Source organism: Pelophylax lessonae, assembly GCF_965119305.1.
Source record: "Pelophylax lessonae genome assembly, chromosome: 1".
NCBI classification, from domain to species: domain Eukaryota; kingdom Metazoa; phylum Chordata; class Amphibia; order Anura; family Ranidae; genus Pelophylax; species Pelophylax lessonae.
Genome location: NC_138768.1, coordinates 138694298 through 138720431, shown reverse-complemented (window position 1 = coordinate 138720431; position 26134 = coordinate 138694298). Strand labels below are relative to the sequence as shown.

General features: G+C 44.2%; 2 protein-coding genes across 2 annotated transcripts in view; one reads left to right on the top strand and one right to left on the bottom strand.

Moving 5' to 3' along the window:
* The window catches only part of MRPS27 (mitochondrial ribosomal protein S27), a 204425-nt gene extending 187020 nt beyond the window's left edge, over nucleotides 1-17405 (bottom strand). The window contains exons 1-2 of the mRNA XM_082253548.1: nucleotides 17326-17405; nucleotides 13318-13395 (exon numbers count right to left, since the gene is read on the bottom strand). Coding sequence (XP_082109674.1) covers nucleotides 13318-13395; nucleotides 17326-17389 — 142 coding nt within the window. The 5' untranslated portion in view covers nucleotides 17390-17405. The remainder of the gene's footprint in view (nucleotides 1-13317; nucleotides 13396-17325) is intronic.
* A 64-nt stretch (nucleotides 17406-17469) lies between these two features.
* Nucleotides 17470-26134, top strand: part of PTCD2 (pentatricopeptide repeat domain 2) — a 56185-nt gene continuing 47520 nt past the window's right edge. Inside the window, exons 1-2 of the mRNA XM_082274360.1 lie at nucleotides 17470-17571; nucleotides 22462-22554. Of these exons, the coding sequence (XP_082130486.1) occupies nucleotides 17499-17571; nucleotides 22462-22554 (166 nt within the window). The 5' untranslated portion in view covers nucleotides 17470-17498. The remainder of the gene's footprint in view (nucleotides 17572-22461; nucleotides 22555-26134) is intronic.

Below are 26134 nucleotides of genomic sequence, written 5' to 3'. Positions count from 1 at the left end.
ATCCAAGACACAAGAACTTCTGACACTGCTGCACTGCGAAAGTCACTGAATACCTTCCCCCTCCCGGCACAGTCTGAGGTAGTATTATAGTAGAACTATGTATCGCTGTCACTGTAACTGGCACGCTCTGTACAATTCAGGGCCCAAACTGCAGGTGTCCCCTTTAACCTCAAACTCTTCATGGTCCACTGACTATGTACCCCCTCTGTAGCTTCAGGGTCCTCAACCTAGGTACCCCCTTTGCAGCTAGCTGACACTGGATCCCAGAACCTCTCCCGGAGTGGTCCCCTCTGACTTCAGGCAGACCCCCAGGGGCAATCCTCAGTACTCACGACCTGTGTAGGCTTTCCTGGGACTGGACCCCTCTCTCCCTCCGCAGGCTCTCGGCACACCGGATCCCCTCAGCTCAACTCAGCACTCTCTGGATTCTCAGGCGACACACCGAGACATCCGCTTCCTCAGACAAGAGGAGAGACAGCCGCACTCTCTCTCCTGGGACTTCCCCCCAAACTTATACCCACTCCCAGAATCCTTTGCAGCATAATCTGCCTTCTGGGGTAGTTACAAGCTGGGATGTGTCCCCTGATTGGGCTTCCCACACTGCCCTATGAGAATCCTTTCACAGGAGCCAGTGGGGATACTTCTCCCCTCAGCTGGCACATCTGGAAGTTCGGACACCCTAGCTAAATAAATCAAAGCCCTGCTGTTAGGCAGACAAGGCCCACTATACATTTACCTAGCACCTACCTGTAGGGTGCTACAGACGCTTAGGAGCAGTTGGTCTTTTTTTTAGCAGCCCCTGAACTCTCCTTTATGTTATCTTATCTGTACATGTACACTGAGCAGTTTATGGTTGTTTAGAGGCAGTTGAGTTTTGTTGTTCAGTCGTTTAGTTGTGTCCGACTCGTTGTGACCTTATTAACTATAGCGCGCCAGGCTTTTATGTCCTCCATTGCGAGTTTGGTTTAGTGGCATTTTTTTTTTTTTATAAAGCTAAAAATTGAGAGAGAGAAACCGAGAGAGAGAGAGAGAGAGAGAGAGAGAGAAACCGAGAGAGAGAGAGAGAAACCGAGAGAGAGACAGACAGAGAAACCGAGAGAGAGACAGAGAAACCGAGAGAGAGAGAGAGAGAGACAGAGAAACCGAGAGAGAGAGAGAGAGAGACAGAGAAACCGAGAGAGAGAGAGAGAGAGACCGAGAGAGAGAGAGAGAGAGACAGAGAAACCGAGAGAGAGAGAGAGAGACAGAGAAACCGAGAGAGAGAGAGACAGAGAAACCGAGAGAGAGAGAGACAGAGAAACCGAGAGAGAGAGAGAGACAGAGAAACCGAGAGAGAGAGAGAGAAACCGAGAGAGAGAGAGACAGAGAAACCGAGAGAGAGAGAGAGACAGAGAAACCGAGAGAGACAGAGAAACCGAGAGAGAGAGACAGAGAAACCGAGAGAGAGAGACAGAGAAACCGAGAGAGAGAGACAGAGAAACCGAGAGAGAGAGACAGAGAAACCGAGAGAGAGAGAGACAGAGAAACCGAGAGAGAGAGAGACAGAGAAACCGAGAGAGAGAGACAGAGAAACCGAGAGAGAGAGACAGAGAAACCGAGAGAGAGAGACAGAGAAACCGAGAGAGAGAGAGAGAGAGAGAGAGAGAGACAGAGAAACCGAGAGAGACAGAGAAACCGAGAGAGAGAGAGACACACAGAGACAGACACATAAACCGAGAAAGAGACAGAGAGAGAGAGTCAGGCGGGGTTCATGTCAAACCATCGCACTACATCCCACATCTACACCCTGCACAGTCTCATTAGGAACCATATTCACAATACAAAAGATGGAAAGATATTCGCCTGTTTTGTGGACTTTAAGAAGGCATTTCACTCTGTGTGGCACCCAGGCCTGTTCCTCAAAATATTGGAAAGTGGAATAGGAGGGAAAACATACGATGTCATCAAGAGTTGATATACTGAGAACAGCTACAGCGTAAAGGTGAATGGGAAAAGAACCAAACACTTCCAACAGGCCCAGGGAGCCAGACAGGGCTGCAGCACTAGAATCCTCCCCAGCACCTGGATTGACTCTGCATGACACAGAGGTGAAGTTCCTGCTGTATGCGGGTGACCCCTTACTTCTGTCACCAACAGAAAGAGGCCTTCAAGACAGCCTGGAAGTGCTGGAGAAATATAGTGCCACATGGGCACTACCCATCAACTCAAGCAAAACCAAAATCATGGTGTTCCAAAGGAAAAATACAAAAACAAAGAGCCCTTCCTTTACATTTAGGGTCCATTCACACTAGCGCGACTTGTCAGGCGACCAAGTCGCCTGACAAGTCGCGGTCGGTCGCCTGCCATTGATTAGCACAGGACCCATTCTAATAGGAGCGACACAAGTCGCTCCGACTTAGAAAAAGGGTCCTGTACTACTTTGGGGCGACCTGGAGGTGACTTGCATTGACTTCAATTATATGAAGTCCGTGCAAGTCGTGCCGAGGTCGCGGTGCACGCTGTGCACCGCGACTTCACAGGTCGCCCCAACAAGTCGTGTCGCCGCTGTCTGAATGGGCTCTAAACAACCACGCTCATTTCCAGAGACTCTCCGCTTTCATCCCGCACTTCAATTCTATAGAAGAGAAGAGGAAACTTCAAATCCTACTGGGAGAAGAGGAGCCAATGGTGAGAATAGCTGCACAATATGTGACTGAGAGGGACATGAAAAACTGAGGATTTAAAAATCCTTTGCATAGACTCACCCCCCATTCCCCTTTATATTATTTTTCATTGGCAGAAGCAGCATGAATTATTTAATGGAAAAACGCAGATTTCAATATACTAAAAATTACTTGTGAAAATGCATGATCATGGCAGAGCTTAGACGAGATTGGCTTTACATTTATTTTAACACAGTTTGTATGTCCATAAAGATTGTATGCTCTGCCAAACCTGCATGGGTATCCTCTGGGTGTCCTTTTCCATCTAATCTCCAGCATATTCTGATGTTTATAAGCCCACTGTGGATTCTAAATAAATGTTTTTTTTTTTCCCCATATGAATCTTATACACACCCAATACAAACCACAGGCTAGCAGGATAGACAACACGCAGCCCAGTCTAGTGCGTCTCTTGCAGCGAGCATACATAGGAATGTGACAGATGGAAGAGGCCAGGAACTGCAACTCTCTTCCATAACTCACACCAATAAAGCCCATCTGTCCGTTCTTTAAAATAAAAGCTAATGATGCCATAATTAGATTAGAAAGCAATCCTGTTAGTCTGGGACCACTATGATCACTGTAATCAGGATACCATTTCAAAATTATCCTTGTTCAAGCATGTACAGTTTCCTGCAGTTTAAGAATGCCGTTACAGGAAAACTGCAAGGGCCAGGTAAAAAAAATGAAAACGCTGAACTGCATCTGGACTATTATTATATAGGAATAAAAGGTAATGCAAAAAACACAAAAAATATATGTATCAAGTATTATATTGTGATGAATAAACCAAGATATTCAGCGCTGCTATTATATCATGAATTCATAAATAAATTAATATATCCCACAAATGTGCAACATAACAAATGTGCAAATAAATGAATAACAATAATCGCATGCACAGCAATAGTGTAAATAAAGTCCAAAGAGTCCTTGTGCTGTAATAAATCAATAATCAATCAGAAATATGCAATCAATAAATACAAATATATAAAAAGTGTCCTTGAGTGCTGCTTTGCTCCACTTCTTTGAATAAAAGTGCTGGTGCCCCCCCTGTGGTTCCCTACTTACCACAAACAGATGAGAGAAATCATGATGGTGGTGAAACTCAGAAAGACATGTAGACCACCATTGCTTTCAGTGTTTATAAGGAGATGGTTTCATATCCTTATCTCCAGCTATACTGTCTGCCAGGATAAAGAGAAATAAGGGCCCTTTTGGAAACATTGGCACCCATAGTAAGGATCTCTCCAATCTATGACATCTAAAAGGCTGCATCCACAAGGATTACTGGGTACACTAATGGCCGGAATACACGATAAGAAAATCAGCCGAAAATTTCCGTTCAGCGAAGGATCGGCCGATATTCTACTCGTTAATGCCCAGCCATCAGTGACCGATATCGATATTGTGAACGAAAAATCCCGTTTGAAAAAAACAAAAAATTCTGTCGTCTCGTTTGCAAACAAACGATATTCCATACGTTGGTGTTAAGGTCGTTCATTTAAAATCTGTAGAACATCATCACGCATGCACTGCTTCGATGGTCGGCGGTCAAACGGTCGGGCGATATTCGGCCTGTGTATGTTGGCAACGTTTTCAACCAACGAACACTTTTTCATAAGTCGGTGGTCGAATGATCGGGCAATATTCGGCCCGTGTATTCCAGTATTCAAAGAAGTGGAGCATAGCAGCACTTTTTGTTATTTGCACTCAAGGACACTTTTTATATATTTGTATTTATTGATTGCATATTTCTGATTGATTTGATTATTGATTTATCACAGCACAAGGACTCTTTGGACTTTATTTACACTATTGCTGTGCATGCGATTATTGTTATTCATTTATTTGCACATTTGTGGGATATATTAATTTATATATGAATTCATGATATAATAGCAGCGCTGAATATCTCGGTTTATTCATCACACTAAAGGCACTAGCACTTTAATTTTTTTGGCGGCAGCTATAATTTAATATATTATTTATTCACCATAAGCGCGAGGACACTCATTTCTTTAAGTATTATATTGTAGTGCGTCCCAAACACAAGAATTGCAAAACATGTTTTCTTTTAGGGCCAGTTCACACCAGAACATGGTGCGGGAAACCCACATTCTGAGAATTGTTCTTGCACCGGGTTCATTACGCACTGCAGATGCAATCTGCAATGGGTGTCAATATTAAGCTAATTAACCACTTCTGAAACGGAAGATTTTCCCCCTTAATTACAAGGCCATTTTTTGCGATTCGGCACTGCGTTTTTTTAACTGACAATTGTGCGATCGTGTGACGCCGTACCCAAATAAAATTGCCGCCCTTTATTTCCCCTCAAATAGAGCTTTCTTTTGGTGGTATTTGATCACCTCTGCGCTATAAACAAAAAAAGAGCAACAATTCTGGAAAAAAATAATAATATTTTCACTTTCTGCTATATAACATTACCAATAAAAAAATTTAACAATCAAATGTTTTCATCATTTTAGGCCAATTTGTATTCTGCCACATATTGGCAATCCCAATAAGCGTATTTTAATTGGTTTGTGCAAAAGTTATCGCATCTACAAATTACAGGAAAGATTTATGTCATTTTTATTTATTTTTTACTAGTAATGGCCGCGATCAGCGATTTTTAAGCAGGACTGCGACATTGCGGCAGACAGATCAAGCACCTAGCTGACATTTTTGACACTTTTGGGGGGACCAGTGACGTGACTACAGTAATCAGTGCTAAAAATATTCACTGTTACTGTAATAATGACACTGGCAGGGAAGGGGTTAACACCAGGGGTGATCAAAGGGTTAAACTTGTGCCTAGGGGGTGTTTTCTAACTGTGACGGTGATGGGCTTATGGAATCAACACAGAGACCTGTGTTCCTAAATAGGAGGAATACAGGATCCCTGTGTTAATTGCTGACAGAACAGCGGTCTGCTGTGTTTACAACAGCAGACCGCTGTTCTGTCTCCATGGGGGGTGATTGCGGGTGCATGGCAGCAATAACAGCCGCTGGCCCTGCAGATCAGATTCCCTGCTGGCGAATGGGGATTACCGTATGGGTACAGGGATTCGCAGGAACCTGCCGCTGTATATCTGCGGCGGCTGGTCAGCAAGTGGTTGAGCAGTGATGCGCTGTTTAAATCCTCTAATTGCTGGAGATTAGATGGAAAAGTTTACTATTTATAAAAGTTTATTATTTAAGTTTAAATCCTCAAATTAATCCTCTAATGTTTAAATCCGCTAATAAAATCTAGAAGATTTTGATATTTGATTTTTGCACATATTGATCAATTAGAGGATTTGAACAGCGCATCACTGCTTAATTAACTTGTATACTTGATAGAGTGCACTTGATTGGTGGATGCAGCAGTTCATTATATACACTTAGCATTATTTTAGTATTTATTCACATAGCATACATAGCAGCGCATGAGTTCATTTTGTATTTCTTTTAATATTAAGTTAAGGACACCCCAAACACAGGTTGCAAGCGCAATGCATTTGCCCGCACTGGATCGCATGGTACAGAAGTACCAAGCAATCAGGTTGCAGTGAGTTTCTAAAAGAGGTGCATGCACTACTTTTGGTGCGGTGCGATTTCAGCCTATTCAAAATGTATGCAGAGAACTGCATGCGGTTTGCATAGGAACGCACAGCGTGTTCCTGTGCAATTTCCAGTGTGAACCGGTCCTCAAATTGTAATTAAACCCTTTTATCCTTTACAGCAGGGGTGGGGGAACCTACAGCCCGAGGGCCGTATGCGGCCCCCGAAGTCATCTGGTCCGGCCCCCTGTGCAGCTGAGTCTGTGTCTTAGCTGATCTGTCAGAGCGGAGCCGATGCTTCCTGTATAGATCCGGCTCCGTTCTGACAGTCTGAGTGAGTCACAGGTGGAGTGATATCAAATGCACTCCACCTGTGACCAATACAGACAGACATCGCCTCTTCCTCCAGCACAGCGCCGCTGCACGCTACGCTTCTCCTAGCCAGCATTTTCCGCCAGCAGCACACACAGCAGTACCAGCCAGAACCAGCAGTACCCACAGTGGTACCAGCCAGAGCCAGCAGTACCAGCCAGAGCCAGCAGTACCCACAGCAGTACCAGGCAGAGCCAGCAGTACCCACAGCAGTACCAGCCAGAGCCAGCAATACCCACAGCAAAACCAGCAGTACCAGCCATAGCCAGCAGTACCCACAGCAGTACCTACAGCACAGTACCAGCCTGAGCCAGCAGTACCCACAGCAATACCAGCCAGCAGTACCAGCCTGAGCCAGCAGTACCCACAGCAGTAGAACAGACAAGGACTCACTGCTCGAGTGGTGTAATTGCCTGATGACTCACACAGGTGCATGCCCCGGCTCGCCTCCGTGAAAACTTGATAAAGGAAAAGGAATTGGCAGCACTCCGGGTTGAGTCAAAATCCAGATTTATTGACTGGACATCCAAATAATGACCATCGTGACAAGGTAGACGCGTTTCACACACTGACTGTGTGCTTAATCATTACAGCAGTAGTACCAGCCTGAGCCAGCAGTACCCACAGCACAGTACCAGCCAGCAGTGCCAGCCTGAGCCAGCAGTACCCACAGCACAGTACCAGCCTAAATCAGCAGTACCCACAGCAGTAGTACCAGCCTGAGCCAGCAGTACCAGCCAGCGGTACCCACAGCACAGTACAAGCCAGCAGTACCAGCCTGAGCCAGCAGTGCCAGCCAGCTGTACCCACCAGCAGTACCAGCCAGCTATACCCAAATACCCAAATGGCCCTTGGCAAAAAAAAGGTTCCCACCCCTGCTTTACAGCCAAGGAAGTTGCCATCTAAGCCTCTTTTTATCTGCATTTGCCAAGGTGCTTCACATGTGATCAGTTATGTTGAGAGCACAAGCAACTGTGAGAGTTATCATTTATGCAATGCCTTGAGAATAACTGTTCTGGGACATTGTTAAACCCATGGGATTAGTTTCTCTTAAAATTAGAATTAAGCCAAAATAAAATAAAAAATTCCCATCTAATGAGGTCCTTATATTTCCAGGCCCATCATCACTTGGCAGAGCCAGTATGATATGGTTTATCTTTTTAGGCAACAGTAAAGGGGACATTCTTCCCAATAACGACAAATGTAAGGGGCATTTTACTAATGATCCACCAATGAACTATTCTTAGCTGGAGTTCCCAGAGACCTGAAAAGTATTTCCAGGGTTCTTCTGGGGTAAAAAGGTTGAGAAAGGGTGGTTTGAAATGCCATTGTACTGTACGCTGTAATATCAATAGTACATTTCCTTGGAAACATCTAAATTCAATCATTTGGAGGGATGTCCACATAGTTTGGGACAAGTAGTGTACATCGGAGTGATATCTGCTTTCAGTAACAAGCATCTCCTGTTGTCAAAAGCCGACATTATCACAAAGGCTGATGGCAAATTGCAAAAACTTTTTTTATCCTTTTCTAAGTTAGGAAATACCATGCATGCATCGCTGTCACAGTAAACTATTGAGGTGCATCTGATGCTAAAATGATTTTCTCATTGATGAGCACATATCATCCTGTCCATTTATGTACAAAAAACTGATGGACTAACAATCATTTTTTCATTACTAATAAACAGAACAGAGACATGATAAGCAACTACAGCAAAAACAATGGTAACTGGTTAGTTTTGAGGACCATTAGGAGTCATTTGTTCAAGAAACATGAATTTTAAATGAACACTGCCATCTAGTGTTTAAAAAGCATATAAGCATTGAAGACCAGAAGATTGATTTGTACAGTATGACCCAGGAAGAATCCTGCTTTGGTACAGTCTTTGTATTGCTTTGGTACAGTCTTTGTATTGCAGTGCAATTGCCACACATTTTCAGTGCACTTGAGGTGCATTTTATTAGGCAATATTTATATTGTATTAATAATGAGTTGCATTTACACATTATATTACCAAAAATATTGGGGCGTCTTCCTTTCCACGTACATGAACCTTAATAAACACCCCAAACTCTCTCATCCATATCTTTATGGACCTTGCTTTGTGCACTGGTGCGCAGTTATGTTGGAACAGGAAGAGGTCATCCCCAAACTGTTCCCACAAAATTGTTCAAAATGTCTTGGTATGCTGACACCTTAAGAGTTCTGATCACTGGAACTAAGGGGCCAAGCCCAAACCCTGAAAAAAGACCCCACACCATAACCCCCCCTCCACCAAAGGATTTGGACCAGTGCACAAAGCAAGGTCCACAAAGACATGGATGAGCAGGTTTGGGGTGAAGGAATTTGATTGGCCTGCACAGAGTCTTGACATCAACCCAATAGAACACCTTGGGGTAAATTAGCGTGGAGACTGCGAGCCAGGCCTTCTCTCCAACATCAATGCGCTTCTGGCAGAATGGTCAAACATTCCCATAGACACACTCCTAAACCTTGTGGACAGCCTTCCCAGAAGAGTTGAAGCTGTTATAGCTGCAAAGGGTGGGCCAACTCAATATTGAACCCAACGGACTAAGACTGGGATGCCATTAAAGTTCATGTGTGGGTAAAGGCAGGCGTTCCAATACTTTTGACAATATTGTGTATAATGGATGGGTGAACACATGTTTTTACTACTCTGCTTGTATGTGGTTTTTTTTTTTAATCCTTATTATTAATATACAGCATTATAAAACATTCAGAGAGCACTGTGAGAGTTTTTTTTTTTCTTTTATATTGATACATATGGGAGAAAGGAGTATTGTGCAGAAGAATTTTTGCTCTGGAAGATCTAAACACAACTGTTCATCTGGATGACTAAACAGTATCCCTGTAGCCAACTCAATATTAAACCCTACACACTATAAGATTTTCTGAAGACTTTTTCCTTTAGACTTACCAAAACCATATAATATGAGGTCAAACCTAAACACTTTCAATTTGTATGCAATCTGGCAGGCCCTTGCACTACATAGAAAAGGTAAATCTGAAGGAAATCTAACCACAAAAGTTGGATAGTGTGTATCCAGCTTTAAGCCCCGTACACACGATAAGATTATCGAACGATCTGTCGTCCGTTTTTTGTGGCATGCTAGTCTGATGTGGAAAGTGAAGAGGTTATTTTCATACGAAATTTCCCGTACAACAGAATTCTACTTCAGAAGTGATGTCATGTGTTGGATTGTTTTGTATGTGTTCTTTCTCTCTGAGCATGCCTAGTCTTGCTCTCAAGATTTTTTTCCATCGAAATCTGTACTAATGAGATGAAAATCGGACGTTGTATTACGGACAACAAAGATTTTATAGCCTGCACATCGGGATTTTGTCAGTCGAAAAGTCGGAGTCGGCTTCGAAAGCACCAACCTAACAATCCGAAAATCGACAGATTAGTCGTCGGATGAATTTTCCCTACAGATTTTCTTATCGTGTGTACGGGCCTTTAGACTGGGATGCCATTAAAAGTTCATGTGCGTGTAAAGGAAGGTGTCCCAATACTTTTGGTAATATTTTGTTTTATTTTTATTGTTATTGTTTTCCTTCAATAAACAAAAAATCATATACAAAAAGCAATAAACATTCAAAAGCTTCTTTTACCCCCCCCCCCCCCCCCCACCTTTACCTTATCCCACTTAAAATTATATTACTCAACCAGACATTTTAGATATTCCCTATCTCGGATGCCAGAACAGGAGTTTCTAAACATGCTTTCTATATTTTTTCAAATCTTTTTGTCCCTCCTCTTCTTATGTAAGCCAGTTTTTCTCTAATTATTATATTATTAGCCTATCTCAGCCAATCTGTAATATAAGATGGTTCAGATTTTATCCATTTCCCTGTAATAGCTTTTCTAGCTTGATATAGGCATCTTAAGACTTCTCCATGTACCCTAATACACTTTTGGCACTTTTCCACTGCAAGTACCGGCTCGGCTCCACTCGGCCCTGCTTGGCTCTGTTTGGTTTTCCACTGCATGGTACCGCATGGTACGGTGTTAGAACGGTTCGGTACGGTTTGCTTTTCCACTAAAGTAGTAAGTGGGTGGGATAACAACGATTCTCTGACCAATCAGTGGCTAGTAGTGACAAACAGTCAAGGCTGCATGCAAAGGATTGTGGGATATGGTACCGGTACGGCCCTCTTGGAACCACAACCGAGGTGGTACTGTTTAAGCGAGCCGTACCGTTCGGTTCCATGTAGTGGAAAAGCGCCGCCGTACCGTACCATACCGAACCGTTCAAACACCGTACCATGCAATGGAAAAGCGCAAAAGCGAGCCGTACCGTTCGGTTCCATGTAGTGGAAAAGCGCCGCCGTACCGTACCATACCGAACCGTTCCTACACCTTACCATGCAATGGAAAAGAGCCAATAGTACTGGATCTAATCAGAAATTGATTTCAAATACTGAGTTTATTCTATCCAGCACCTCCTTCCAGTATCTATGTAGCTTGGGGCACCTCCATAGAATATGAATCAGATCCCCAACTGCCGTTTTACATCTGGGGCAGGATGCATCCGATCGTCCTCCAAATGAAAACAATCTTTCTGACGTATAATATGCTCTATGAACTATTCAAAACTGGGTGAGCTTTTGGGATGCTGAGAGGGATAATGTATCTATTGAGGTTACTATATCATCCCATTGTGCATCTGTTAAAGAGGAAGTAAACCCTCCTCTGCAAGTTGTACCTATAGGTAAGCCTATGGTAAGGCTTACCTATTGGTACTGTAAACATCTCCTAAACATGTACCATTTAGGAGATATTTAGCTTGCATGCAGCCAGTGACATCACTGGCGCATGCACTCTGAAGGAACGGCCGCTCGTGCCGTTCCTTCAACGCCCTGTGCCGTGAAAGTCGGCTCCCGCACGCATGCGCGGGAGTGACGTCACCGCGGCTCCAGCCAATCAGATGGCCGGATGCCCCAAAGCAGGAAGAAGAGTGACCGAACATGTCGCCCCGTGAGGGAGGTGAGCGAGCTGCACTGCGGAGCTTCGTTCTAAGGTAAGTATTTCATAGTGAGTTAGTATGCGATGCATACTAGCTCATTATGTGTTTGTCTTTCAGGTGTTTGTTTTTTTTGTTTTTTTTAATTCTGAGGTTTACAACCTCTTTTATTTCCCCACATCCTCCTCCCATTTTACTCTGTATATTTTTATATAATTTTGAGATCAACCCCTTTAAAGATGTAGCCTCTTTCAGATTTTTCAGGTATGTTTACATGTAAAAAAAATGCAGCATTAAGTATTTTTTTTTTAAATACACATGAAAACACCTCAATCATATACACTACGCTCATCTAAATACATTAATTTTCTTTGCATATGCATTAGGGATGCCCCGAAATTTCGGCCACCGAAATTATCGGCCGAAAATGAGCCTATCCCATTTCGGCCGATAATGGGTTAACAATGCCGAAATTAATGGCCGCCGTGAGAAAGGAGGAGGGCGCAGCGCAGGTTTGAAAAATCCCGCCTCTAGCCGGCTGCCCGCCTTTCAATGATGTCCCTACTACTATGATCTGTGTATGAATGAAGTGACACACCGGGCAGGAGGGCGGGCGAGCGGCCGCTAATAGTTGTAACTATGTGAGCCTTCACTTCCCTGTCAGCGGGACTATGTGTATGAATGAACTGAACTGACACCGGGCGGGAGGAGCGGCCGCTAATAGCTGTAACTATGTGAGCCTTCACTTCCCTGTCATGCAGGTATCTCCGCTGACAGGGAAGTGCTCACATAGTTATATCTATTAGCGGCCGCTCGCCCTCAAGCCCGGTGTGTCACTTCATTCATACACAGATCGTAGTAGTAGTGACATCACCGGGAGGCGGGCCGCCGGCCAGAGGCACTTCTTTTGAATGAAGGACACCAGAGGAGCACTCAGCAGAGTGAGAGTAAGGAGATTGAATCGTTGGGATGGGGAGGGACGCTGAGCCAGAGGGGGAGAGGGTGTACTGCCAAGGGGGATGCTGAGGCAGTGGGGGGGGGGGGGGGAGCTGAGGCAGCTTACCAATGGTATTAGTATTAATTATGCAGCATGAGGAGGGGGGTTAATGTATTGTCACTGCTGGTCACTGATGCAGTAGTGACCGACCAGTGGCAGTTAATTAACCCCTTTGTGCTGCATCAGTGCAACCAGTGTTAATTAACACTGATACTGGTTGCACTAATGCAGCACAAAGGGGTTAATTAACTGCCACTGGTCGGTCACTAATAGATGAGTGACCAGCAGTGACAATACATTAACCCCCTCATGCTGCATAATACTAATACCATTAGTAATTAAGTTAACCTCTTGCCAACCCATCACAGTACATATACTGTGACAGGGTGGCAGCGACAGGTGTACGTCACTGCCTGTTTTTGGCGTATGCCCCTGTTCTATCTATTTTAAACTTTTTTGGGGGAAAAAGTCATTTTTGGTTTCGGTTTTCGGCCAAGGGCATCCTCCATTTTCGGTTTCGGCCCAGAATTTTCATTTCGGTGCATCCCTAATATGCATTCATGGTGTTTTATAAACGCATTCAAATACATCTGGTGTAAATGAGCCTCAATGAAAACCTTCAAAAGGGTACAGCCCCGCCATGAAGCAGATTTTATCCTTCATTCTTTGGGGAAGTAAACTAAACGCTGCAGCACAAGGATATCATAACTCACCTAAGGTATGGGGCTCCTTTTCCCATTTCTCCCATGCACTGTCACTGGTATATGCAGAAGAAAGAATTAATCTTTTCCCTGTAAAAAATAACAAATTCACTTTGAATTGGTGTGAAATTATTTGTTTCAAGTATACAATGACCACATGAGACATCTATTTAGAATTCCAAGATAAACTATTTTTTTTTAAATATGTTTTAACATTCATGAGTGTAATTATTACAAGTCAGGAGGAGAACCCATTCAGATGCATGGCCCCATGATGTATTAATGAGCTCCTTCTGATTCAGAGATAAACGAAATCTGTGAGATGATATTATCCAGAAAACACTGCAACTGAGCTAATATGAGATCTAAGTAACCCACTACAGTTGGATTGCAGAAAGCTTCTCAATGGGTCAACGGCTACTTCAGCGTGATTTCAAAGCTGCAGATCAGTGAGATTTAGACCTTTAATTACTGCTGCTTGCGGCTTCATTTAACAGAAGTCAATGCAAGTGGCAATGAAATAGCAAAAAAAGTAGTGCAGGAATGATTTAAACAGTTCCCTTGTCGGCAAAGGGGTGCAACTTGTCATGCGATTTTCAACAGTAAAATGACAAAGCGCACTGGCGTGAACCAGGGCTAAATCTGACTGAAGGCAGTAAAGCACTTTGTAATCAAGCAAATCAAGCAAAAATGACCACACAGTGCTTGAAGGAGAAAAAGGTGAATGTCCTTGCATGGCCTAGTCAGAGCCCAGACCTAAACCCCATTGAAAATCTGTGGAATGACTTGAAGACTGCAGTCCACAAACAGTCACCATCAAATTTACTTGAACAGTTCTGCAAAGAATAGTGGGCAAATATTGCAAAGTCTACATGTGCAAAGTCCGTGGAGACATATCCCAACAGACTAAAAGCTGTAATTAATGCAAAAGGTGGTTCATGCATGAAGAATGCATGAAGGTAAAAAACCTTTAACCTTTATAACCACATTCATTCTGGCAGCGCAGGGAGGCCCAACTGCAAGGAGTAAACAGCGACTGCTTTGTTATTAATGAGAGGGCGATTCTGGTGTGCTAAGAGTATAGCACTGCGGGGATGCCGATCATACGATTTGCGTCCCTTAGGGCTTGTTCACACTGGACTAAATTTCTAACGCTTAACAAACGCTCCTATAGCGTTAGTATGGGTGTTAGACTCATGCTATTGATCTTTAGTATTGGCGTTAGACTGGTGTTTTACAAGGGTTAATGGCAAGTTAAAAATGCTCCCTAAACGCCCTATGGGTAGTTTTAAAGTGTTGATGCACGATAAGACGTGTTAAAACCGCTTCACAAATGCCTATTCCATTTTACAGTTTATAAACAAATTCTTACGCCCCGCAACTTCCTGCCAGAGCGTTTGCGAAGCGTTGTCATAGACTTATATGGGAGGCATTGAAAGGCTTCAAACTCTTCCTGACTCCACTTGAGGCTTCAATTTTGAAGAGACGCGACACTAAAGTTTTGATAGGGTGAACTAGGGATAGGCCGATATGTTTTTTTCAGGGCCGATACCAATACCGATATTTTGGTCACAACGTATCGGTATCGGCTGATATGGGCCGATATTTTGTACATTTAAAGTTTTGAAAAATAAAGACAATTTTTGACACAAATCTGGTACTGAACAAATTTTTGTTTAATGCTTAATGGCTGGCTTGCTGGTACCCTGTGGTGGGTGGTTGGCTGTCTGGCACCCTGTGGTAGGTTGCTGGCTGGCACACGGCCTGTGGGTGGCTGGTACAGGGCATGTGGGTGGCTGGTACAGGGCATGTGGGTGGCTGGTACAGGGCATGTGGGTGGCTGGTACAGGGCATGTGGGTGGCTGGCTGTCTGGCACCCTGTGGTGGGTGGCTGGCTGGTACATTGCCTGTGGGTGGCTGGCTGGTACAGTGCCTGTGGGTGGCTGGCTGGTACAGGGCCTGTGGATGTGGGTGGGTGGCTGGCACCGGGCTGCTGTGGGTGGGTGTATGGCTGTGATACACTTCCGCGAGACTAGTCCTGACTCCAGATGAGGCTGTCCAATGCGAGGGAGGCAGCCTAAGAAGGCAGAATGACGTCACAAAAATATCGGCAATATCGGCCAGTTCCAGGGCCAATACCGATATATTGGGGAAAGTGCATATCGGCCCTCGATATATTCGCCTTGCCAATAATCGGTCTATCCCTAGTGTGAACAGCACTGTGTGCTGTCCATTGTACCATTTGCATAGGCGGTTTTAATGCCTCTCAAACCCCTGCTTTTAATGGCAGTGTAAACTTAGCCTTACTGATACTTTGTACCTTGGTAACACTATAACACTGAGAAACATTCAGCAATCAGGGGTCTCAGGTGCTTGGCTGCGTTTTTGAAATTCTACTCCTAAAGTAGATATTTGTCTGTAAAAAAACGGCAAGGAGATTCAAGCCCCGTACACACGTACCGATCGTCGTCATACAAACGTTCGTCTTTTCTCCCCGGGATGTCGATGTCTGTTGAAAAGTGCAAAGACAGCACAAGAAGTTTGTCCGCCGACTTCAGCTGACTGCAGAAGTGATGTCATGTAATGGTTAACTTTCCCTGTGTTTTTTCTTTTCTGAGCATGCCCAGTCTTGCAAATCTGCGGTCTGTCGGCTGATTTCTGTACTGACTGGCGAACAATCGTCCGTTCTGGTGTCGGCATACAAAAATTTTTATGTTTGCAAGAAAGACTCTTGTCCGCAGAATGTGCGCAGACATCTGTCGGAGGCACCATACTAACAAGTGTACAATCGGCAGATCTTTCGTCCGCCGACGTTTGTATGACGACGATCGGTACGTGTGTACGGGCCTTAAGGGAGGTGTTGTAGGAAATCGCTTTCCTTCATTAAAAAACAAGAAGGCCAAACAGGTGTAAAAGTTGGATTTGGTCGTTAAGTAGCGGATGTGTATGGATTTTTGGAGAATAAAGATATAGTTGTGTGTCACTTTAAAGAGTTTCAGGGCATATGGTCTTAATGTCACCTTCTATCTGTTCATTGCCACCTCTGCATATTTCATAGGTCACAGTATGTGATGAATTTTACATATTTCCCATGTACTGCCATTCATCCATATAGAGAATGTACTGCATGGAAAATGCAGCAAGCTGGATAATCACACGTTTATAACATGCATGGATGGGGATGTGCTTGAAGCCCCCGAAGACAGAAAACAGTCAGATTGGGGGACATCCAATGTCTATTGACACACACTGTATGGCTCAGCCCCGCCCACTCGTCACTGGCTGTGATTGACAGCAGAAGGAGCCTAAGCCTATGCAGTGGATTTGCTTGGAAGTGCAGTTGTTCAAGAGCTTAGTAAATGAGATGAAACTTCCTTTTGCAAACACCCACCAATCACATGCAGGGAAAGAAAAAACAGCTTGCACATGATTGGATGATGACAGCAGAGCTTCCCCTCATTTACTCTGGAGAAACTGCACTTCCAAAGTGCTCAGTTTATTTGCCTTTAGTAAATCCACCCCAATGTCTCCCGCTGCTCTCACTAGGTCAGTGTGCTGGGGGGGTGTCAGTACATAACCTCGGCCGCCATGGAGCGTATATATATATATATGCAGCAGTTAGGTGTTGAAGCCCCCCATTCTTGACATGACATATATGTATTGTGCAGCTGCCATATAAGAGATGGGGGGCCATGCCTGGGACTCCATTCTGTCCTAGTCCCTCTCTGACCTTCATGCCCCAGTACAGGTGCCCTTTAATAAACTGGTGACTATAACACAATGCTGCCATCAATAGGTAAGCTGCAGAATGACATGCCAACCCGTGTATGGTCTCCATACTGGGACTTGTAGTTCTCCAGCTCCTATATCTTCCCTTGCTGGGATCGGTCAGAGTGACCCAAAGACAGGGCTCAGCACCAGTCACATGACCTGCACCTAACCGACAGATCGTCCAGCGGGGGGTAACTGTGTATAACAGACTGAGCTCCATCCCCCGGGTACACCAATCACTGCCCGTACCTGTCACCAGAGGGGTCCGGCACAAGGAGAGCAACGCACGCCGGTACACCATGGAGGCCGCCATCTTGGACGAGGGCACGCCTCCCTGTGTCTGGGAGGGTGACAAGAGGGGGCGGATCTGCAGAGCAGCCAATGGCATGCCGGGGGTTAGTGTGGGACTGCCAGGGGACACGATGGCGGCGCTGATGTTTAGGACGATTAGTCGGAGCCTGCTGTATACTGAGCACCGGGCACTCCGCCTGATAGGTGAGCGGACACTGAGGAGGACCTGATCCCTGTGTGCGAAACATCTGCTACAAGGCGGACGCTTTACATGCTAGAGCTTGCACTGAGTTCTGTGTGACATTGGGACAGCCTGCAGGAAGGGGACTCTGACCACATGATTGTAATACCGCCCTCTGTATACGTCTTCCCAGGGTGCAGTGCGGGGATACTTTCACTGACAACTACTCAGTCAGGCAGCACTCTTCCCATATTTCAGATCCGTTTTCTGACACCTCTTTCTGTCGGTGACATTTAACCCTTCCATGACAGAGGATTGCACCTGGTTTTCTTCTGGAGTAACCGGGCTTTTATTTGGTGGTAAATGGTGATTGATCCCTCCGGAGATAGATAGATTTATATATATATATATATAATCAAAGGAAAACTGGAACAACATAGTGAAAAATAAATAAATGTAGCTATATATTTCTTGCAATTATTATAGCCTACCATCAAAGAACAACCCAAAATATAATTCTCCTGCTTCTGATGATTGGAGGGATACAACATATGTGGAAGGTCTCTTTCACACGGGCGGTCCGATCAGATCCGCCTGTCAGTTTTTTAGGCGGATCTGATCGGATGCCCTATGGAGCAGCGGATGTCAGTGGTGACATGTCCACTGACACCCGCTGCCATCCGCATCCGATCCTGTCTGTGAAATCCGGACGGATGGAAACCCTATTTTCCATCCGTCCTGGGGATGGGATCGGATGAGAGCGGACAGGCGGTCCGCTCTCATCCGATCCCCCATAGAGAGCAGCGGGGGCTGTGACACCTCCCTCTCTGCACTGCAAGCAGAGACGGAGCTGTCATCCACCAGCTTAGCGGGGATCGCGGATCGATCCCGCTGAGCAGCACGGATCTGCCTATGGAGGCGGACCGTGTGAAAGAGCCCTAAGTTAGTTGATGTCTGTACCCTTACAGCCCAGAAACAATGGTGCTCTTTATTATTCTACCTAAAACACAATCGAGTGAATTTACTAAAGCCAAATAGACTGCTCCAGAGCAATTGCACTTGCATGTAAAGCATCACTTTGTAAAGAACATCCAATCACATGCAAGGGGGAAAAAAAACCCCAGTAGGTTTGATTGCACATGATTGGATGATGGAAGTCAGCACAGCTTCCCCTCATTTACTAAGCTCTGGAGTGACTGCTCTTGCAAATAATACAATATATGTGCTTTTAGCAAATCCACCTCATTGACACTGATACTAAATTTAAAAATCCTACCTAAAAAATTCACTGACCCTGATCTTTGACCCCAAGGCTCCATTCACACCTTAACGTAGTGCAGCGATAACCTCATAGTTGCACATGTCGTTCCCCATGTTTTCCAATGATACCCATTAATATTTTTTTTTTTAAGTAATTTTTATTGGAATTTTAAGTTAACAATTTCAACAATAACATTTACAATTATTTGTTACTTCTGACTCATTGCTTGGTACATGTAACAACAGTTAAGAAAATGAAGAAAATTATGAGAATTACAGGAGTACCAGGTAACAGTTAGATGAGAAAAAACTATTAAAGGATATATATATATATATATTAAAAAAAGAAAAAAAATATTAAATAAAACACCGCATACCCAAACCGCCTACCCCTAATGGGAACTATCTGTAAGCGGATTTGGTTACCGTGTACTAATGTTTATTTGCACAACCTAAAGTTTCAGCAACTTTAAAAGTAGTTCATGCACTACTTTGGTCCGACTTTCATGCAACTTGAGGGCCATAGACTTCAATGATAACCCTCAGAAGTTGCATGAAACCCATCCCTGAATGTTCTACAATGCCACTTCTGTGCAACAGTTGTCCAATAAAACTGGTCAAAGCCAAAGTTGTGTCAAAGTTTCACTCCAAAGTCAGCGCAATTTTGGAGTCCTACAAGTCTGAAAGGGGCCTAATTCTGTTTTCAGTCCTCTGATACTTTGACAGTTACTCAGTTGGGCAACACTGGACCCCAATGAAGTTTGTATAATTTTTTTCTGAGACGGATAGGGCTTTTGCTTGGCGATCTTTCATCCCCACAGTTTTTTTTTTTTTCTTTAATTATATGAAGGAAGAAAGACCTAAACTTTGAGAATATGACCCCCCTACCACCATCAAAATTACCCCTTTTTTGGAAAATAGATACTCCAAGATGATCATCTTTCTATCTTTCCCTTTTTTTTTTTTGTTTTAAACCAGTTTTTGGGGAATGAAGAAGCGTAGTACTGAGGGGGGTTAAACCATGGAGCTTGGCAATGGTGTACTACATACAGGTCATATGTATTAGGAGGATGGAGATTAAAAGGTTAACAAAAAAGTTAGGGCTGGGGAAAGAAAAAAGGTTCCTTTCCTGTGGGGCTGCCCCCGCACTGCAAGATTTAAATGCTAGTGTAGGTCTGGAGGGCACCAAAAGCACTTTTACTTACCCGATCCTCCACTCCCGCAGGTTCCCTCCAGCCTGTAAGATCAGCCCCCACAGCCTCTTCTCCCCTATGCCTTGACAGGCGCAGGTCCTCTGGTGTCGTCATGCCCAGAACCCATATTCCTGCATAAGTTGTGAAGACACCAAGGGACAGTCCACCACTGAAGCATAGGGGAGTAGAGCAGAGTGTGTGCTGCCAGGGGAGCAGAGGATCGGATAAGTAAAACTGCTGTTCCCCGGTTCCCCAGTCCTTAATGACTATTTAGGTAGATTTCCACCCACTTAGTTTGCTGTGTGATACAAATAAATTAGACAGGAAGTAAAGGAGATCTCTGAAATGGGGGACACAATTGGCAATAAAAGCCTGACAGCTGTTCTAACCTTTTCTCTAGTCAATCCAAACCTTGGTTGGAGGCTTGTTTTAAAACTGCACTCAATCCTTCCCTCCAGTCTTGCACAGTTGTACAGTCTTCTCTCTACTGACATAACCTTATTTGATTTCACTGCACACTGGGAGTTTTTCACAGTGTGCATTAGAAGGTGCGGCAAGTCAAGACACAGAGTGCCTAGTTTCCTGGCTGAAGGATGTCCTTTAGTCCTTTCCTCTCCAGCTTTACTGTCCCTGGCCTGCCGCTTTCATTCATTGGAATTGAGTTCTTTCAGTCATGGAGGCTCAGCGTCACATGTGGGTGTTATCTGGAATAGTCTGTAGCCTGCTTAGTAAATGCCCACTCTTCCATACTGATATCCAAGGCATTTTAATATTGGCATAACTCAGGGCTCAACAAATCCCAGGCGCCAGGTCGCATTAGTGACTAGAAATTGCGACCTGGCGCCTGGGCTTTTGTCAGCCCATTCACTGTTAGCGTCGCCAATAGAGGATACCCAGCTGCCCACACCACAAACTCAGATCCTGGAGGGCAGGCCTGGACTGGCCATAGGCAGGGCCGCATGTCCGAGCATTCCGACACTGAGCTGCTCACACCTAGCTGTTCACATCCGTGCTGTCTGCCAGCAGCCGTCATGGGCGACAAGTCCAACAAAGTGCTGCTTGCCCTACTGATCGTATTTCTGTTTGCGGTGATCGTTCAGCAGTATCTGTGCCCGGGCACCCATACTGGGCAGGTGCAAAGCCAGACAGAAAACTGCACATGTCATCGCCCCAGCAAGAAGGAGACCTTGTGGGCTGATCAGCTGTGTGCCTGCCGTGGTGGACAAGGAGATCCAGCTCAGACCCCTCAGGTGAGCAACCCCCCCCCCCCCCCCCCTCTGGTGTACCCCTGGCCAGGCTGTCACACCCGTACCACTGTGACTGCTGGGGAGCACAAAAGAAACCCGGCCATCCTCTGTGTCACATTGGAGCCTTCATCCTCGGGCAGGAAACTTTGCCAGCCATTGAAAATGCCCAACACCCCAGATTGTCCAAGATGGGAACTGTGGTATGTAGGGGGTCAGACTTCTATATAAGATATTTGGAGGTCATGAGTGCATACAGAATGGGGGAGATGTGCTGAAGAGGGGGTCATAAGTCTGTGCAGGATGGGGGGCTGTGAGGCCCCTGCACAGCCATTCACTGGGAAGCTCAGTGTGGTGTTGCTTCTCCTCCACTCAGCTCCTATGCAGCTGAGAACAGAGGAAATGTGATCTCTTCTAAAAAAAAAGGGGGGGGCAAAGTATTGATGATGGGTTTTTTTATTATCTTTACACCAAAGTTTTGCCTATCATTTCTATTTTAAACTGAATGGATTGTTGTATAAGGTGATCGTTTACAATCCCCTTTAATGGGGAGGGGTGGGAGGAATTGGGGAAGGCAAGATTTCAGCAGATGCATCTTCAGAGTGCAAATGCAGACTTGGAAAAAATGAATGCCTCCTATAAAATGGAGCACACGCCAAAACTTCTTTTCTAGGTTCGGGTAGAATCGGGAGGATCCGAACTTGCTGTCAGTGACTATACTGGGAAGATTTATTTTTTGTGATGGTGACTGTTGGCTTCCCAATGGGGGCCAGTGATTATTTTTGCCAATGGTTAGTGGTGGAATTTCCTCCCTCGGACAGGAAAAGAAGATTCGGTACATGTTTCCATTAGGATAACCTCTGTGAGCCTGGGTTCACACTACTGGGATGCGGGAAGGATGCGATTCTGGTGCGCATTCCTGCATCGCATCTATCACACTGCCCTCTGCGAACCGCTGTGGGTGTCCATACAAAGTTAATGACACCCCCCAGATTGGTTCGCAGATCGCAGTGCAAACTGTGAATTCAGACAGGACTTCCTGTGCAAGTAAAAAAAAGGTTTCAGCAATGCAGTGCGAATCACATGAATCACACTAGTGTAAGCCCGGGCTTAGAGGCCTAATCTTGGTTACAGCAACTAGTCCGGCTAGAATAATACTTTGTACATCTTACATGAATATCCTCCAAGTCTGTGATTACATCAATTTGTTTTTCAGGTGTGCGTTACCTACTTACTAATTATGCCCTCAAGTTTGACACTTTCATGGAGAAGAAGCAGGCCACCGTACATTATTTTCAGAAGAATAAAGGTATCGTGTCACAAGTTAAAAAAAAAAAATTGAATTACAGGTATTTAACCCTTTCCCACTGCCACCTCCTGGCCCTTTAAGAGCTTGTAAATGTTCTGAGGTGGGCATTTGGGTCATGTGACCACTGTTATTGGCTGTCGCAATGGTCACATGATCAGAAAGTTCCTGCTTTCCAGTCCCCTCTGGTGTCTGCTGGGAGCATGCAGGGCGCACACTCCCAGCACAGAAAAGTGTTTACATAGGGATGTATATAAGCGGCCTCTTGGCATTACAGCCCACCCGCTGAGAGGCCACATATATGCGCAACGTCAGCAGGAAGAGGCTAAAAGCTAACCTTTTCAGGCAACATTTTACTCTTCATAATAAATAGAAGCCTTTTCTTGGGTCTTTTCTGCCCAAGCCATCCCAACACATTTATCTCTCACTTACCCAGTCCATGGCAGCTTTATGGCCTCGTTCACATTGACTGCAGCTTTGAAATCGTGCAACTTCATCTGAAATTGCAGGATTTCAAAGCCGCAGGTCAATAGGACTTGGAAGACATTTGTGCGGCTATATGCACTGATGTCTATTCAAGCCGTACCCAAAATCGCCAAAAGTAGTGAAGGAACTGCTTTTTGAAAATCAGTGCGACAACGCAAAGTCTGCGTCACATCATAGTTACATAGTTACATAGTAGGTGAGGTCGAATAAAGACAATAGTCCATCCAGTTCAACCTGTGTAGGTGTGTGTGGCTGTAATCATCTCGCATACCCCTGAATGATTTAAACAGTGCGATTGCCGGCAATAGGCTGTGACCTGTCATGCGATTTAACCTGTCAAATCGCATAACAAGTCACTCCAATGTGAACGAGGGGTGAATCTTCACCCTTCAGTTCAAAATGTAAAAAAACGCATTCGTAGTCCATCAATTCCTGTTGTAACATGTGACCTTTCAGGACACTTCATATTCCATCATGCACTGCCTTACTGCATCACGGAATAGGGTGTGTTTTACTTCTGTGGACCACACCTCCTTCATTACTATACCACCTTCTTCTTTTTTTTTTTCTACTTCCTTTAAGGTGATCATACACTGTGCAATCATTCTGCAACCTCCTTTAGATCTCCCATAAGCTACGTAGTACAAGGGCCTGTCTGATTTGATACAAATTGAATGGCATTGTTCAGGTGGGTTCTCCTATGACAAAGTTTTGGTAAAATGAAAGGAAATCTTACAGCGATTGTTCAATCAGATTGTATAGTTTATGGCCAGCTTTATACAAGAGCAGGTCAGTTGCCAATATACTTGTAATCCAAGTCCAGCTCAGGGAGGGGGGAAGGTTTAAACCAATGAGACTTTGAGGCCCCAATTCACACAGTGCAGTGGGAGTGCACGTTTTTTGGTGTTTTTTTTTTTTTTTTTTTTTCCATTGACATGCATTGGGCAGCCCATTGATTTCACTTGCAGTAGAATGTATAACTACCCCCCTTTTTTCTTTTCTTTCTGTGTATAGATGTATAGTACAGCCACATCACTCGCATTACAATAATAGAAAACAGCATGTAATCTTGGGAAATTCCTGAAAGAGGGTTAAAACATACATTTTAAAGTACAGTATATAGTAGAGCTGCACAATTCTGGATAAAATGAGAATCACAATTTTTTTTGCTTAGAATAAAGATCACGATTTTCAGCGTAACATCCTCTTTCATATTATACAAAAAATTGGGCTACTTTTACTGTTTTAGTCTTTTTTTATTTTTTTAATTCATTAAAGTGTTTTTTTCCCCAAAAAATTGCATTTGATGTAATTGCGCAAATACAGAGTGACATAAAATATTGCAGCAACCGCTGATTCATTCTCTAGGGTCTCTGCAAAAAAAATATATATCATGTTTGGGGGTTCAAAGAAATTTTCTAGCAAAAAAATACTGCTTTAACTTGTAAGCAACAAGTGTCAGAAAAAGGCTTAGTCTTTAAGTGGTTAAACTGACCTCATTTACAGACCAAAGTTCATCCCTTCTGATCTCTAAAAGAACCAAATGATACAATGTTTATTTTTATCTCTCAGTGCTGAGCAATGTTGTGATATAAACTTTGCAGGCTGCTTTTTTTTTTTTTTTTTTTTTGACCACTGTGAGTAGAGAACTGCTCTGCACTTGTTACACAAATCATGGAAATGCTGAATTAAGATTGTGAGAGGGGTTGAATCGAGATCGTGATTTTTTTTTTTTTTTTTTTAATCTATTAATCGTGCAGCTCTAGTATATAGTCAAGTAGGCAAGGGTTAAAACATATTTCCTGGAATTCATAAAAACTGTCGCAGACAGATTTGGCAAAAGTGTCTTGGTGGTGTTCTAAGGGGTGGGTTCACACCCCATGCAGTCCAGCGCGGTTTGTTTATTTTTTTGGTTATGTCAAAAAATGCGTGTATAGTAGGTTATGTGGTTTCCTGTGGCATAGTTCACACTAGTGCAGTCAGTTCAAGTGCGTTCCAGAAACAAACACAGATGGCAAAAGAATAAAATCTGACAGGTTATAACGCTCCCTTGCTCTATCCAACATTTGTTTTTAAAGTTTTGCCTATAGTTCTACTTAAACTGTACTGGAATGTGGTAAAACGCATCAAAAAACTAATTGGAGGGCACTGGTCCTTATTTAATCACTTGCCACCAAATCACGTACCTGTATATCATTTTGCTGAAGTGGTTATACTGGGGTGATGCCTGCAACACCCTGGTGCTGTTTTTTATTTATTTTTATTTTTTTGGGCCGACTGTCGGCTTTCTGTCGACCGATGTGGCTAAGAAGTCACTCTGCTGTTATTACAAGCAGCAGAAATGGATGTCCCCCCCCCCCCCCCCCCCTCCTGCCGCTCCGTCCAAGTCTCCTGTCCCACCAGGAAACCCGAGCGACCAGCCAGCACGTCCACCCAGAGACCCGAACAAAACTAGAATCGGCTTTGATCGGGTCTCTGATGTAGTAACCCAGAAGCTATGTCACAATGTCACTTTCAGTTTACTTGGCAGCCAACGGTGCCAGTTTTAAAAAATCCAAAGTATTAAAAATTGCCGATCTTAGCGTTTTTAATACTTTGGAATGCAAAGGAGGGGTTGGGGGTCTTTTAGACCCCAGATCCCTCCATAAAGAGTACCTGTCACTGCCTATTACTGTCACAAGGGATGTTTACATTACTTGTGACCGCAATAAAAGTGATCAGAATTTTTTTTTGTAAAAATAAAAATTAATATAAGAATAAAACATTTTTAAGCGACCTGTCTCTCCCTGCTCACGCGCCAAAGAAAACACATGCGTAAGTCGCGCCCACAAATGTAAACAGTGTTCAAATCGCACATGTGAGGTATGGCCACAATCAATAGAGCGGGAGCAATAATTCTAACACTCTACCTCCTCTGTAACTCTAAACAGGTAACCATTGAAAATTTGTAAAGGGTTGCCTATGGAGATTTTTAGGTATCGTAGTTTGTTGCTCTTCCACGAGTGTGCGCAGCTTTAAAGCGGGACATGTTGGGTATCTAATTACTCGGCTTAACATTATCTTTCACGTTCTACCCAAAAATTGGGTAACTTTACGG